We start from the raw sequence: 14960 nt of genomic DNA on the forward strand, positions 1-14960 counted from the left end.
GCTTATCAGCTATTGTCGCGTTCATTTATTCACTGCGCAAAACCATTCACCATGCCGTCCACCTCTTCCCCATCTCACCGACTCGAAAGTCTAGCACCTGTTCCTTATCATCCTCAGTCTCCGGCCTCAACACACCGAAGCCATCAACAACATCACCGTTCCATCAAGATTTTCTACCACTTCTGAACCACCTCTCCAGACCCCTGAATCAAATAGTCCACTGCACGAGCGGTGCGAAATCCCCCGACTGGCCAAGTAATATTCTCAAATACCATCTTCTCTCAACGCCCCAGCTAGACAATCTATCCCGCTTCTTCAATCAGACCTGGCCACCTGTCCCAGAAACACACTGGTATCCCCGGCGATTAGAGCCCTGGCTAGGAACACCCAACGAATCACAAATAGACCTGAATACCCGGCGTCGACGGTTCGGATACTTTATCGGTCTATACGCTTCTGATTTGCCGACTAGAGAGGAGTCCTCAGTAAAGGAGCTTGGGTTTTCTCTTAAGCTGTTGAGTTGCTTTGGACAGTCTGGTTTGGATGGACAGGATGATGGGCAGAATCAATCTGAGATTGGGGACGATGGTAGTCCCCAGCACTGTGAGCTTGATTCTGGGAGCGCTGAAGAGTTACACCTTGTTCAGGATATGCTAGACTGGATGGAATGGGAGTGGCAGTTAGCTTTAGTTCGGGCACGAGAGGAACAAGGCGGTAGATTTACGTGGGGCCCGAAATAGACTCGGTTGATGAATGCGTTTATTATTATCTTTCTTTGGTTCCTTTGGGGGTTTCTTTTAGACGGCACTTTCGGATTTATGCTATATTTGGCTTTGATCTAGCTACTCAAGCATGCGATTCTTCCGGGCGTGTATGTAAAATAGTTAAATGAGGAAATGCTCGTACTGAATAGTAATAAGAAATAATATTACACTGATCAAGGGTCACATTCCCTATCTTAAATCATGCTTGATCGCTCATTTCAAAGTAGCAATTTGCCGTAGCAGACAGGCGATTACGGCCAGCTAACTATTCCTGATTGATCACTTTATTGTTTCCACATTACTTGCAGGCCGAGATCTCCACGCACAAGGAAAAGACGTTTGAATGGCCGAAGTTTGAGAAGAAAAGGAACTAAACTAATGGTTCGTCCGGGCGAACCTCGTGGATGTTTCAGCACGTTCACGCTCGAGATCCACTAAATACTAATCGTCAGCAAAATTTAACCCTTTGATTGTCCGATCAAGCATTCTGTTTGTTTACAGGTCTTTTCCGTCTTTTCTGCATCCTCTGTGCTCCGACCCCCTTCACTTTGGCCCGTCGGATCCTTCTCTGCAGCTTCAGCAACCTTCTTCTTCGTATCATCATCAACTGGTGGTGGTGGTTCGGTCAAGTTGCCAACCGATAGACCAACTAAACGGCTTTTTAGTATAGTCTTGGCTGAGTGAAAAGTCATATACACTGGCAGATACATACTTGGATTATGAGAGGCAGAGTTCTGAGCCATCTTGTTAGTAGCAAGCGATGACTTGGAGATTAAGAGAAATATACTGCTTGAATTTGAAGCTGAATGAGGTGGTGGTGGTCTATATACTATCATACAGCCTTCTTTGGCGGCAGTGACGCCATGAATAAACCTGATTTGAGGCTATGCGTGCGGGCTCCGGCGGGAACCGCGATTTACATTATCTCATCCTTCATCTAGAAGGTTGTGCCGACTGGCAATTCGAAGACACACCACTAGCCTTTTACATTAATTTTGTCATTGATTTTCCTTTCTTTCGTTGTTTGGTGCTGAAAAAGCCAGCCATATCCCAAATTACGGCCAACCCTTGACCGAAAGCTAAACGTCAGTGGCGAGAGCAGCCGATAGCTAGGGACGTGCGCTGTATGACAGCTCCCCTTTGGGAAATCCTTCAAAGTCAACTTGCTGCGAGATGCACTTTCATTCTCGTTGATATTTGAGAGAAGTTCGGCTTCCATCGAGTTACTGAGGCTTTCTTCTACGAAGAACACTTGAGAAATGGAAGATCTAGAAACGATGGAATGTGAAGAATACTGCTTTTTGACTCTGTGCGTATCGTCCTCAAGGCACCTGATCACAACATGATTTAAGAAACAGCCTTCTCCTTTGAGCTTTGAAGCCTGTTTGCAAGAGAAACGCCCGCCAATCGCCCGAAAGTCAACTGTTAGTAGTACTTGTCTTCTACTAGTTGCCCATGAGTCTATATTCCTCAATGTGTTTCGCTCTCAAGTTACTTACGGCTATGTTGTCTATCCTTGATAGCCAACAGCAACATACTACTTCATACCTAGGTGTCAAAACACCAAATTGCGGTTATTCTTCGGGTAAGTAGAGATATCTTCTTCACTTTCAGGGTCGGGATCAAGTCTGCTCGTCTCTTCCAATATCCTGATCATTGCAATTCTTCGATGTACATTTAAAGGTTGTTAGACCTTTGAGAAACTAAACCTTTTCCCCAAATGCCTTGATCTTATACACTTCCACGCCGGGGTGATACCCTTGCCACTCGTGTCTATGCAGACCAAATGTTTCAAACTCTGGTGCCGGGATTCTGGGGAACAGTCCCATTTTCATGACGACTTTCCCTTCCAAGGTAGGTGTTACAGATTTTATCGGACTGGGATAATTAAAAGTGTGCTCTCTGGGATATCGAAAGAGGGCCACTTACTTTCCACATCGTGAGCAGAACCACCTTTCGATCGGAATGCCACTTCCCGTCTCAGTATCCAAGAACATAGCAAGCGTGGAATCACGGTCCTCAATCTGAATCTTATCCTGCTCGATGATCAGATTGCTCGCCGCAAAGCTGCCTGAAACCTTTCGGCAGTTGGCGCAGTGGCAGAGATGCCCTCTTCTTCTAGTAAACAGGTCTGGATCATTGATTGTAACATTCACCGATCCACATAAGCAATGCCCAACGAGTCCCTCAATGAAATCCTTGGTCGCATGCAAATTGGGGTTTCCGGTGAGAGGAGGCATATTGGGCTGACTGCAAATGAGACTGAAATGTCCAAGTGCTAGACGTTGAAATAATGCACAGCAATATAAACACGTCTCTTCGCTGTCTACTCGCCTTTTTCGCCGATTTCTCCGGGTCTTTGAAGGTCCCTGTGGGTCGAGTACATCCGTCTCCAAAAGCGGGGGCCCGAAGACGGCTTCTTAGATGGCTTCTTCGGAGACTAGTGAAGGGTTATGTAAGATTTCGGCTTGGTTGAGAGTCTCGTGAATATAGAAGCAGTAATGACTTTCAGGGTTCGCTACAAACTTCCGGGGTTATCAGTCACAAATTTCTAACTTCGTCGGATGCCCGGATGACATATCTATCAATGATATCACCTCTCGGTAGTTCCGAATTCAAGGTTTATAGTAAAATCCGGAACCAACCACTTACCCAAACCCCAAGAACTAGACATTTCATGAATTGTCTTTAACCTCAAATTTAACCTTTTTTTTACATCAACCTTTTATGTACTATAAGAAATATAATATCCATATCCATCCCATTCCATTCCATTATTATATACATGATCATACAAATTGCTGTGGCCGATTATAATCACTTGGTCGATTCTCAACCGTCACCGCAACACCATAGTTAACCATAATATTCCCTCTTTCGCTAGGCTGAGCCAACTTTTCTTGACTACTGGCCGGGCTTGAGGATCGGTATGCGCTCGCAGACTGGTATATGTCATCCGATTTCCCCACGAAACTATTGAGAGCAATATCCGCCCCTCTGGTTCCCGATCGATTTGACGGCATGCCACTACCTCCACGGCCACGCATGTTATAAGAGTTGTAGTCGTAGGAGTGTTTACTGGGTGAAAGGGCGGTTTTCATGACGCGATAAAGCCCCGGGCAACATCCGATCATGACGGCTAGAGAATGTTGTCAGTACATTGAAGTATGTACGGGCGGGGGAAAAGAAAGGAGTGATAGCATACCAATTGACGCTTCAATCGTGGCCCAGAGGGCTAGCCATGAGGGAGCTGGAACACCAGTTGCTGTGCCTTCGCCAAGCTTCACAACGCGAATGGTGGAGACGATGATGCAGACCCAACCGAAGCAAAATAAACCTCCGATACTCAGCTTTTGTCGTGGTTTCATGCGTAAGTTCCAAATGAGACGCAGGGGTAAAGCCATAACTAGGATTGATATTAGCTAATTTTGTGGATTTCTCGAGGTCCGGATAAAGTTAAACGTACTGGCCAGGTCAGTAAGGATATCCACCGCATAAGCGAAGTATAAACTGATCCGGGCGGCGCGATGGTCGCGCGCCGTACCACATTCCCCGGCCGTGAACCAAGCATGGAAACTCTCGCAGGAGAACCAGGATGATAGAATGCAGCCGATGAGGAACTAGAATAACGATTGTTAGCTTAGAAGCATATAGCTAGCCGGGCCTTCATACCAAAATGCAGAGTATCACAATTACCCACCAAGCGAGAAGGTACTGCTTCCCCACCAATAGCCGTTTATACATCGAAAGGAGCGAAAATTTGACCATCCACAAACAAATCCATAACGAAGAGGTGGTGACAAAGAAAACGATCTGTAATTTCACCGAATCATCCATAACAGTTGCATAAGGAGCGATTGTTCCGGCCGAGAGGGCCGCCAGTCGAAAGATCACTGGGGCAATATAGATGTACAGGACACTCAACTCCAAAAAGAAGATATACCCAATAACCAAAAGATAGTCTTCTGCCTTGAGCTCCTTCGGTCGCCGTACGGACCCAATGAATCGCACTAGGACCACAAGTGAAGTGAGTACAATCAATGCAATCCCTGTCGCCTTGATGGTCCCAGGACCGAAGCCTTCGGAAGTTGCACCCATCAACAAGTAGGCGAGGCACCAAGAAATCCTGGCTCAGGGATGCGCAAAACGGTGGATATCCATATTTATTAAAATGCCTGTCGGGTATAAGACACACATGTCAAGAATCCTTTTGTGTACGGAGTCTCCGTAAAGATCTTGCAGGAGCACGTTTCGGGCGCCTTGGGCGTCCTGCACCAAGTCTCCAGTTCTTGGAAAGGGCTTGTAGGATTTGATGTGAATTGCCACTACTACATCTACAGGGATCCTGTAACATACTATCCCCGGTCTGGCCAATATAGTAAAGTTCAAAAGCAAGAGGCGCAGGCCCCACTCTTGGGTCGGGCCAGTCAGGGCCGCGTGCCAACGCCCCCGGGGGGCCGAAGGTCAATGGCCAAGCCCGGCGGGGTTTGAGATTTATGCCGCCCTGCAGGCATGCCCGATGTAACCGTCCAATTGTAGTAAATGCCCCCCCTCCTCAGCTGGGGTAATTCTCAGAGCCCTCTGGCTACCAGACTTTTGTCATATCAGCATGAACTTAATGCTTGGGCTTGTAGAAGAAGAAGAAGTAGTACCGCTGGCGATTGTTTGCTTTTACGCTATATCTCAAGCCCTGGAGCCCGCCACATCCAAGTTTAAACCTGGAAACCCCTTAGCCTAGATGTGGCGCTTCTAGTCTCGGGTTCGCTTAAGAATAGTGAACTCGGCGACTCCCTTCTCGGGGCAATTCGCAGGCATTATACATTTCGGGTTTACTTGCACACGGAGGATATCAAATTTAAGCTAGACTTACCAAAATTGTATTGTTCCGCGGTGTTTTCTCAGCGAAATAGAGCCTTGTGAAATACTAGTACAATTCAGCAGCGAAATGCTTTAAATTCCACCTACGGACGAAAAGCGATCGGAATGTATCCTGCATGTCGAAATAAAAACAAGAATAAATAGTGGCACTCTATCCTCCAAATAAAGATATACGGAGCGCCCAAAGAATAAAGAAATAATAGCAGCTCACTGGACCTCATCATCCCTTAAGGGGAAACGGAATGGTGAACCTTGCCAATTAACTCATTAACCCGAGCCAATGGCGAACATGCCATTTGATTGATCAAATGGTCTCTCAGCTTACGCGATCGGCCTGCACCGCTTCGCTTAGGGATAGTGCACATTGTCTCACGCGTTGACTCTACTCGTACGGAGTACACGAGAACGACTCAGTGACGCTAAAATAGCTTCTCCACACGAGAGGTACCGTTCCAATCTCGTCGGAGTTCGTTAGAGTAGATCCCGCGCGATCATCTAACTACGGCCAAGTGTATTAAAGAAGCTCGTTCTCGATTTTTGTTTTTGATTTTTCCCCTTCCCTCACATGCTATCTTGTTCTGTTTTGCTTCTTCCACTCGTTCCTCTCGGCCATCGAGATCTTGGATCATGCATCATATTTCGACAGTTCTTGGCGGGTTAACCGTTCTGAGTGGTGCAACACTCGCCTATGCCAGCACTCCAGTAGAATCATCAAATTTCAATGTCACCGCTGCTTTGGAAGATTTGGGTATCGATGTATCGACTATTCCAGCATTGAATTCCTTCACGGGCGCCCAGGCGCGGTCGACCGATAAGGCTTGTGCAGCTGCGGTAAGGGGAACCTCATAACAAAGAAAGCCGTTTGAAAAATTTCATAGTCTGATCCCCCTCTCTTAGTGCTCAAGCTTGAGTTTTATCTTCGGCTCGAAAGTTGCAGCGCAAAATACCGCTGGATACAGTAACTTCACCGACTCTTTTTGGTCGGTTCAACAGGAAGAGGTCCAGCCTCACTGCATCTTCCGACCCACCAAAAACACAGACGTCAGCGCTGCGGTTCTCCTGAGTCGATTCACTGGCTGTCAATTTGCTGCTCGGAGTGGTGGCCATGCGGCCTTTACCGGTGCCTCCAGTAGCCCTGGCGGTATCAGTATCTGGTTCAAGGACATGAATGCTGTCACCCTCAACGACGACAAGTCCGTTGCTTCGATCGGACCAGGAAACAACTGGCTGTCTGTCTACTCCGCCCTTGAGCCTTATGGACTGGCTACAATCGGAGGTCGTGCCGCCAGCATTGGAGTTGGAGGCTTTGTTTTGGGCGGTGGTATCTCCTACCATTCTAACTTGTACGGATGGAGTTGCGACAACGTTGAGAGCTTCGAGGTGAGTTAATATTGATCTAAATATTTGAATTCGAGAAAGTTCTCACATTTACAGGTTGTTACTGCGAGTGGCTTGATTCTCACTGTCAGCGAGACTTCCTACTCTCGATCTTTATTGGGCTCTTCGTGGTGGCGGCAACATCTTTGGCCTCGTCACCAAGTACAATCTCTATACCATTCCTGCCCCAACTATGTATGGAGGCTCCAGAACTTTCCTCGAACCATACTTCTCACAAGCTATCAATGCTTTCATTAATGTCGCCAATAATGCCTCCGTGGACCCTCATGCCCAGCAATACATTGCCTTCCTCAATAACAATGGGACCAACCTTGCCTCGGCTGAGTTGACCTATACCCAGGATGTCGCCGACCCACAGATTTTCAAGCAATACCGCAGTATTCCCGCAATTGCCGATGTATCCAGCTCCAAGACTCTGGTTGAATATGTCGAATATCTGGAAACCTCGAACCCCTTCCACCTCCGCGAGGTGTACTGGCCTGTTGCAGTAAAGCTGGACGAGAAGTTCTCTAACTGGGTCGTGAAGACTTTCTACTCAATGATTCCTCAGGTCGCGAATGTTGCCGGTGCTGAGCCTGTGATCATTTTCCAGGCTATTACTGAGCCCATGCTGAAGAAGATGAGCGACTTCGGTGGCAATGCACTGGGCCTCGATGCGTCAAACGGCGCCGTTGAGCTGATGCATATTTCATGTTGGTGGACGAACGAGTCCGACGACGAGACCATTTACGCGTTCGTCAACAGCTTCTGGGAGACGGTTCTCGCCGAAGCCAAGAGTGAAGGCATCTTCAACGAATTCGTCTACATGAACTATGCCAGCATGTACCAGGATCCCATCTCTGGCTACGGTGCGGCCAATAAGGCTCAACTGAAGAAGATTGCGAAGAAATACGATCCTCAGGCTGTTTACCAGACTCTTCAGCCAGGGTACTTCAAGCTTGAGGGTGCGCCTGCTTCGTTCTAGTGGAACGGACGTGGGCTTGCAGGGATTAATGCTGTACTGTACTTTAAGAGTTCTTCTCGGATTCAAAAGCTCCCTAGATTAATTATATTGGAACATACACTCATAACTCGAAAGGCGTGGATTCGTTATTGTGATCCACCACACTCCATTCACCTAAGAAAGCCCCAAGAAGTGACCATCTCACTCCTCGATCTTTTCAACTAGACAAGCAGTTCCATATGCACAAATCTGCGAACAAGCCCCAAAACTAGCGACATCAAATCTGACAGCGATGATTGCATTACCCCCGCGACTCATGCACTCTCCAACCAATCGTTCCATAGCCTCCTCTCTCGAGGTATACATGAGATTGGTGAAGAACCGAATCTCGCCCCCAACAGCCGATCGAACAACGGCGCCTATGTCTGCGCCCCAATTTCGAGTCCGAACGGTGATACCGTAGATGGTGCCTAGAACGGTTTTGATCTTGTAGCCTGGGAGATCGTTCATTGTGGTCGTGACAATTCCGTGAGTATCGGTGAAGCAGGATGGGACATCTTTCTCCTTTCCCTTTTCTTTCTTTGTGGTGCTGGCCATTTTGGATTAATTCGAGTGACCAATCTAGTGTTTGTTCATAGAAAGGAAGGGCTTGTGTAGCAAATAGAGTCTGGAAAGTAGAATTTTAGAAGTTGAGGGGGTGCATTGTGGTTTTCTGGCCCGGTTTTAGTTAAAGCTTGTTGCTCGTATTCGTTTGCTTGTTCGTCATTGGCCTGCTAACTATGGAGTAGCCAGTGAACATCTTGATGTTGGGGACCTCACATACTAGATCAATCATTTTGCGAGAATGGCACAGTTTATTCCTCGGAGATTAAGATTAATTTCTGCAATGCGCCAATGCATGCAGGTTCCCGTCACCAAGCCTTCATCAATCAATCAATCAATCAACAAATCTGCCAACTGTGGGGCATCTACTAGTATCATCTTGACATTCGATCCACCCCGCCTCGTTCAAAGAGCCTTACTACGAGTACGGACCGTAGGAATAGTTCGCACTTCTTGCCAGTCTTGTAGTTCAGCCACATCACGTCATGCCCTGATACAGTAAGAGATGCGTAGCCTGCAATGATGCCCTCCTCATATACGAGCACCCGAAATAACCCAGAGACCCACGTAATCCAAAGATCAGAGCTGAGGCTGGAGAGGCTTGGGAGGCTGTGCAAGTCGATCTAAGCGCCCCTGAACCGAAACCAAGCTGGCTCAACCGCGTCGAGGCGGTGCTTTCATTGATGCCCCGCAGTCATCCGGGCTGGGCCTTCTTATTTAAATTACTTTCCCCGTTGCGCTGACTTCTTTTCTTCATCCTCATACTATCCTCTCTCACTTCACCGTATACATCCTCTCCAGCTCTCTCACCATGTCGCATTACGGTGGCCCGCCCAACCAGCAGTACGGTGGTGATCATTATGGCCAACAGGGCCAGGGCTATCCTCCTCAACAAGGATATGGCGGCCCCCCACCTCCAGGCTACTATCCCCCAGAGGTAAGAGAAATGCGCATGAATGATTCTGAACTATGCGCCATTCAATCCTGAGAGCTTACGCATCATACTAACTTTTGATAACAGCACCAGCAACAAGGATACGGTCAGCCACCGCAAGGCTATGGAGAGCCCCAGTATAATCAGCAGGGCTATCCTCCTCAATACAATGAGCAACCTCAACATGGCCAATATCCCGGCGGTCCCGGATATGGTGGTCCCCCGCAAGACCGTGGCCACTCGCCCTATCCCCCGCAACAGCATCAACAGCAGTACCCGCCCCAAGGCGCAAGTGCCTCATACTACGGGAACGCCCCTCCTCAGGGACAATATGGAAATGCACCTGGGCCCGGCGGTCCGGAAGGCGAGAAGGGTCTTGGCTCAACACTCGTCGGTGGCGCCGCTGGTGGTTTCGCTGGCCACAAACTGGGAGGTGGATTCCTGGGGAGCGCAGCTGGAGCGGCCATCGGTGCCGTTGGTATGAATATGGCAACCCATGAATAGTAAGTTAATGCGTTATTCCCACCTTCTTGCCTTTGTCTTGTGGCTAATCTCGTCCTTTTTCCGCGCAATAGCAAGGATCACAAGAAGAAGAAGGACAAGAAGCATAAGAAAGAGAAGAAGTCCAAGCATCACAAGCGCAAGGGCTCCAGCTCCTCTTCGAGTTCGTCTAGCTCGTCTAGCTCGAGTGATTGAGTCTGAGTGGGTGGTTGGCTGGCTTGTTCGACGAAACTATGATGATTACTTCCATGTTCGACAGCACTTTATTCTTATACCCTTTACTGAAATCAATTGACACCTGAGTGAACGTCCGGGACGTTTCCCTCAGATTATCCAAGGTTCTTATAGTTGCTTATACTAGTGGTTTGTTATTTGTAGTCCCTTTCTCCGATATTCTCTATGCATGTAAATTATTTTGTCCTAAGTACTCCGATCATTTGATCCCTGTCCGAGCCGAATATTATACAGAACTGCATCGAATGAAGCGCTATGCTAATGGGTAGTATACACGAAATTGACAAATGGTGGTGGAGTTGTGTACCGGGAGTTTTGTGGACACTTCAGCTCAACTCTCCTGGGTAGTGTGGTGCTTGGCCTTCTTCGGAGGTGGGTCGATTTTTTCTCCAAAGATATCATCCACGTCTGCTTCCGCGACGACGGACGATTTCACAACCGGCATTGGCTTCGGCGTATCCCAGTTGAAATATGCTTTATCAGAGTTGGGAATATGGTACACGCGAGGCACCAGTGCGGAAATGCGCCTCCATTGGCGCTGCATGAACCTGGGTGTGAATTTGTGTGGCCGGCCAAGGACATATTCACGAAATGTGTGGCCCTTTTGCGGTCCCTCTACCAGAAAATCCAGTATGGTATTATCAGTGGTGGAAGATGGGGAAGGGGTTGTGGGGAGTATACGCCGCTCCACAGGCTTCCAGGGGATAGTTCTTGACAATAGCCCGTCAAGGATACCAAGCTCCTTTTTTGGCAAAGGGGGGATAGAGGGAATACAGCGTCGCCTGATACCATTTTCTGCGGATATTCTTTCGACGCACCTTAGGCACTGGTCGACCCCAGGAATTCTTCTCTGGTATAGGTGGTTCGAGTTTTTGTATCCGTGGCCGACGACGAACCGTCATAACCACTCCGTTGTTCATCTGAGATTTTGCGAGACTTGTCATTAACTCTGGAGGCTCCCAACCGTCTTCAAATTTGGCGGGCTCCGCGATGAGTGCTTTGACCGCAGCTGTATCCTTTGGTATGGGGGGTTTGATGAAGTCGTGTATCAATTCTTGCCTCCGCTTGCCAATACGACCGTATGAGAGAAATAAGACCTTTTCAAGAGGGAGCTGATAACCCTCATTGGCTCTGCGAAGTATTGACAGTCCCTGGCGGGCTCGTTGGAGCTTTTGGGTTTCTGGTCGGCTGGAGTGGTCAGACGCGCGGCGATATCGGTCCAGGACAAAGTCACGCATGTAAGACCGGGCAACGGGGTCCGGTAAACAGGTACATTCGCGCAGAGAGGCACGCAGAAGATGGTGCCATGGGATATCAGTGATCCTTGATTTGGGAACAGACGCCATCGAGCAAGTAGGCAGAAAGAAGTAAAGTGTGTGGCCCAAAACGGCGAAGACGCGAAAAAACCTTGGCGGCAAACCCGTGACACGGAACGCGCCCTTTCCTCTTCCAACCCCGCGACTTGAGGAAATCCAGCCTTGCATTGTCCGATCCCCGATCGCAATTCGATTTGACACATTCCGGTCTTTGTTCCTCCCGCATCTTGAGACTATATTGTATGGTTCCTGTCTAGGCCTGCTGCGCTTTCCCTTCAGAGAGGGTGGTAGCCACCACGCGCCTCCTTTTCGCGTTTAACCCGGTAAGCCTCCCCACTCACCATTCCGTCCCTGGTCATATTAGTTCTATGCTGATCCGACTGGGAGACGCTCAGCATACCCTACTCGCCGAGTAGTGCATCATATACGGACAGAAAAGACTACAACAACGCCCTCAACAGGCTCACAATCCCTGACGTCCACCCGCCGCCCTACTCCTACAGCGCCGCAAATCTCACAAATGTCCTTCAATATGTCAAACGGTGTCTCGCGCGGTAGCTTTGGAGGATACGATGGCCAAAACGATTATGGGTCGAATGTGTCCTACCAGGACGAATACAAGCCGCAGATCTATCGCGTTCGTCGTTTCGATCAAATATTATCCTCCCATGTGCCCTCCCAACTGACACTGTTAAACATCTAGGCGGTCTACTCCAATGTTTCTGTTTATGAGCTGGAAGTGAATGGAGTTGCGGTTATGAAGCGGCGGTCCGATTCTTGGCTAAATGCCACTCAGATCCTCAAGGTGGCTGGTGTGGCCAAAGCTCGACGAACAAAAACTCTGGAAAAGGAAATTGCGGCCGGCGAGCATGAGAAGGTTCAGGGTGGATATGGAAAATACCAAGGGACATGGGTCAACTACCAAAGGGGTGTGGAGTTATGCCGAGAGTACAACGTCGAAGATATGCTGCGGCCCTTGCTCGAGTACGATATGGGCCCCGACGGCCCCGGCGCCCCTTCACAAGGAACACTGGATACGCCTACCAAAGAACAAGCCATGGCTGCACAACGAAAGAGATTGTATAACGGTGCGGAGAACCGGAGCATGTCCCAGCCACAACAAGGAACATTTTTCCAGAACATTTCACGCACCGCCGCAACAGCTGTCAACGCGATCAGCAAAGCCCGATTCGATTCGCCAAGCACCAATGGTCGTCGCCCAAGCGTGATTCGCAAACCATCCCAGTCCCAATCCCAACCCCAGTCGCAGTCGCAGTCGCAGTCGCAATCGCAGTCACAACATATGAGCAGTCAAGAGTCTGGCATGGCCTTCAGCAGTCAACAGAGCATGTATATGTCCGATAGTGGATTCAGCAGTCTGCAAAATCGTTACCAGGGACATGATGACAACGATGACTTCATTGAACCCCCTCGTAAACGCGTTCGCTCTGAATCGCACCATGGTTTACAGTCGATCGGCTTACATCGAGAACCATCTAACCTATCTTTGCACGAACCCACCCCGACAGAGCCTAATGACTCCTTCTACCAGGACATGGACTTTGCACCTCCACCGCCACTTGATGATGGCCAGAAGCGTGGTGCTGAGTCTATGGCCCCTGCTTCAGATCCAGAAGGTTTCCAGAAGCAAAGGCTCATCATGACTCTCTTCCTCGACAAGCGCATTAAGGACTTTTCCAATCACCCTGCCTTGATGCAGCTGAGCGGTGAAGATCTCGAGATTCCGCTTGACGAATATCGAAACAATGCTCTACACTGGGCCGCAATGCTTGCACGTATGCCACTGGTAAATGCGCTGGTAGCGAAAGGTGCAAGTGTTTCTCGAGTGAACCTTGCAGGCGAAACTGCATTGCAGAAGTCTGTGGGAACTCGTAACAACTTAGATTACCGGAGTTTCCCCCGCCTATTACAAGTACTAGCACCGACAATCGATATGGTCGATTACAGTGGTCGAACCATTCTGCACCACATTGCCGTCATGGCAGCGACCGGTGGCGGCGGCCATGTCTCTGCCAAGCACTATCTTGAGTCATTGCTGGAGTTCATAGTACGACATGGAGGGATCATTGCACCTACTAACGGTGTACAAAATGGGGCTTCCGCAAACGATGTTATCTCCCTGGGGCGGTTTATCTCTGAGATTGTGAATCTGCGAGATGACCAAGGTGATACGGCTTTGAACCTGGCAGGTCGTGCACGCTCTGTATTAGTTCCACAACTTCTCGAAGTTGGCGCCGATCCCCATATTCCTAATCATACCGGGTTGCGACCTGCAGATTATGGGGTTGGCGTTGATATGGTCGATGGAAACTCACAATCACAAAAGGGGGATACATTCATTGACCAATTATCCAAATCTAAAAAGGAAATTCTTGAGGGTAAGGTGTTCTCAATACTTAAGGTCTTTCTCCTCACGACTAACTTTGATTATTAGCGGCGATGTCTCAAATTAGCACAATGGTCGAGGAAGCACTCGGGGGTATCGATCGCGACCTAGCTTCAAGCTTGAGTCAAAAACAAGAAAAATTTGATCACTGGCACTCTAAGATCCGCGAGTCTGCCAAGGCTCGCCAGATAGAGCAGAAACAACTGGATGGGTTGAAACTGAAATCTTCTGACCGGGTGGAAATTGACCGACGTATCAAAAACCTGGAACGATCTTCCGAGGGCTTGTTGGCTGCGTTAAAGGGTACACCAGGCTTTGACCCTTCACGAATCGTTGTTGTCGGCAACGCAGACATGAATTGTGGAGTGAATCTAGAAACTTTTGATCAAGTGTTCGCGGATACTTTTGATCCCTCATCCGGGTTTTCTAAAGAGCAAATTGCCTTCCTAGCAAATCTCTCATCGTCAGATATGCTCGAGCACCGACTGAAATGCTACGGGGGGTTCAACGCTGGACTCACAGCGGAAGTTGATAGCCTGAAGGCAAAGAATGCTGTCCTAGGCCAGAACTACCGTCGCATGGTGATGGCGTGTACCGGTTGGAGTGCCGACAAAGTGGATGAAGCGGCGGAGGGATTGACACAATGTGTCAAGGAGTTGAACGATAACCCCGTCCCAGAGGATGAGGCAATTGAGATCCTGATGCGGGATCGTGGACAGGACTGGTAATAAAGCAGCCATCTATTTTCCTTTCTATTTTGTCTTCTCTCTCTCTCTCTCTCTGCACCTGAGCGTTTGGGCGGTTTATGGTTGGCGTTGATTGCATTTCATTTGTACGATACAAATACCCGGGAGGTCTTCGGCTGTTGTCGATTTGCATGTGTTGTATCTTTCTCTGAATACAAATCCTTTCTATGTACATCTGACAGGTACAGTCCAGTTTTTGAGGTCCGTGGTTAGTGGCGCGTAAAGGAACGCCGGAA

The 14960-nt window shown here is 48.7% G+C and overlaps 8 protein-coding genes across 8 annotated transcripts; 3 read left to right on the plus strand and 5 right to left on the minus strand.

Annotated features, from left to right (window-relative positions):
- Positions 1–1139: 1139 nt before the first annotated feature.
- Positions 1140–1507, minus strand: N7509_001858 (valyl-trna synthetase; the record flags this gene model as incomplete). Its single annotated transcript, XM_056626495.1, has 3 exons — positions 1140–1198; positions 1264–1413; positions 1477–1507. The coding sequence occupies 3 exons, from the start codon at positions 1505–1507 to the stop codon at positions 1140–1142; spliced, it is 240 nt and encodes a 79-aa protein (XP_056492290.1).
- Positions 1508–2467: 960 nt separating this feature from the next.
- On the minus strand, positions 2468–3004 carry N7509_001859 (GFA family protein; the record flags this gene model as incomplete). The annotated part of the gene is made up of 2 exons (XM_056626496.1): positions 2468–2642; positions 2694–3004. The coding sequence occupies 2 exons, from the start codon at positions 3002–3004 to the stop codon at positions 2468–2470; spliced, it is 486 nt and encodes a 161-aa protein (XP_056492291.1).
- Positions 3005–3553: 549 nt separating this feature from the next.
- N7509_001860 (uncharacterized protein) lies at positions 3554–4862 on the minus strand (the record flags this gene model as incomplete). The annotated part of the gene is made up of 4 exons (XM_056626497.1): positions 3554–3903; positions 3970–4170; positions 4231–4384; positions 4437–4862. 4 exons carry the CDS (start codon positions 4860–4862, stop codon positions 3554–3556), a joined length of 1131 nt encoding a protein of 376 aa, XP_056492292.1.
- Positions 4863–6269: 1407 nt separating this feature from the next.
- On the plus strand, positions 6270–8004 carry N7509_001861 (FAD-binding oxidoreductase; the record flags this gene model as incomplete). Its single annotated transcript, XM_056626498.1, has 4 exons — positions 6270–6473; positions 6540–7022; positions 7077–7089; positions 7112–8004. The coding sequence occupies 4 exons, from the start codon at positions 6270–6272 to the stop codon at positions 8002–8004; spliced, it is 1593 nt and encodes a 530-aa protein (XP_056492293.1).
- Positions 8005–8184: 180 nt separating this feature from the next.
- On the minus strand, positions 8185–8580 carry N7509_001862 (YbjQ family protein; the record flags this gene model as incomplete). Its single annotated transcript, XM_056626499.1, has 1 exon — positions 8185–8580. The coding sequence occupies one exon, from the start codon at positions 8578–8580 to the stop codon at positions 8185–8187; it is 396 nt and encodes a 131-aa protein (XP_056492294.1).
- Positions 8581–9397: 817 nt separating this feature from the next.
- N7509_001863 (putative glutamine-serine rich protein MS8) lies at positions 9398–10024 on the plus strand (the record flags this gene model as incomplete). The annotated part of the gene is made up of 2 exons (XM_056626500.1): positions 9398–9523; positions 9608–10024. The coding sequence occupies 2 exons, from the start codon at positions 9398–9400 to the stop codon at positions 10022–10024; spliced, it is 543 nt and encodes a 180-aa protein (XP_056492295.1).
- A 562-nt stretch (positions 10025–10586) lies between these two features.
- N7509_001864 (uncharacterized protein) lies at positions 10587–11601 on the minus strand (the record flags this gene model as incomplete). Its single annotated transcript, XM_056626501.1, has 2 exons — positions 10587–10997; positions 11074–11601. The coding sequence occupies 2 exons, from the start codon at positions 11599–11601 to the stop codon at positions 10587–10589; spliced, it is 939 nt and encodes a 312-aa protein (XP_056492296.1).
- Positions 11602–11968: 367 nt separating this feature from the next.
- On the plus strand, positions 11969–14706 carry N7509_001865 (putative APSES transcription factor (MbpA); the record flags this gene model as incomplete). The annotated part of the gene is made up of 3 exons (XM_056626502.1): positions 11969–12208; positions 12275–13970; positions 14027–14706. Coding segments are annotated over 3 exons (2616 nt in total), but the record flags the coding sequence as incomplete, so codon positions are not given.
- Positions 14707–14960: the final 254 nt, after the last annotated feature.

This window comes from Penicillium cosmopolitanum (assembly GCF_028827165.1).
Source record: "Penicillium cosmopolitanum strain IBT 29677 chromosome Unknown utg000004l:1.0-4361866.0:1.0-4365735.0, whole genome shotgun sequence".
NCBI lineage: Eukaryota > Fungi > Ascomycota > Eurotiomycetes > Eurotiales > Aspergillaceae > Penicillium > Penicillium cosmopolitanum.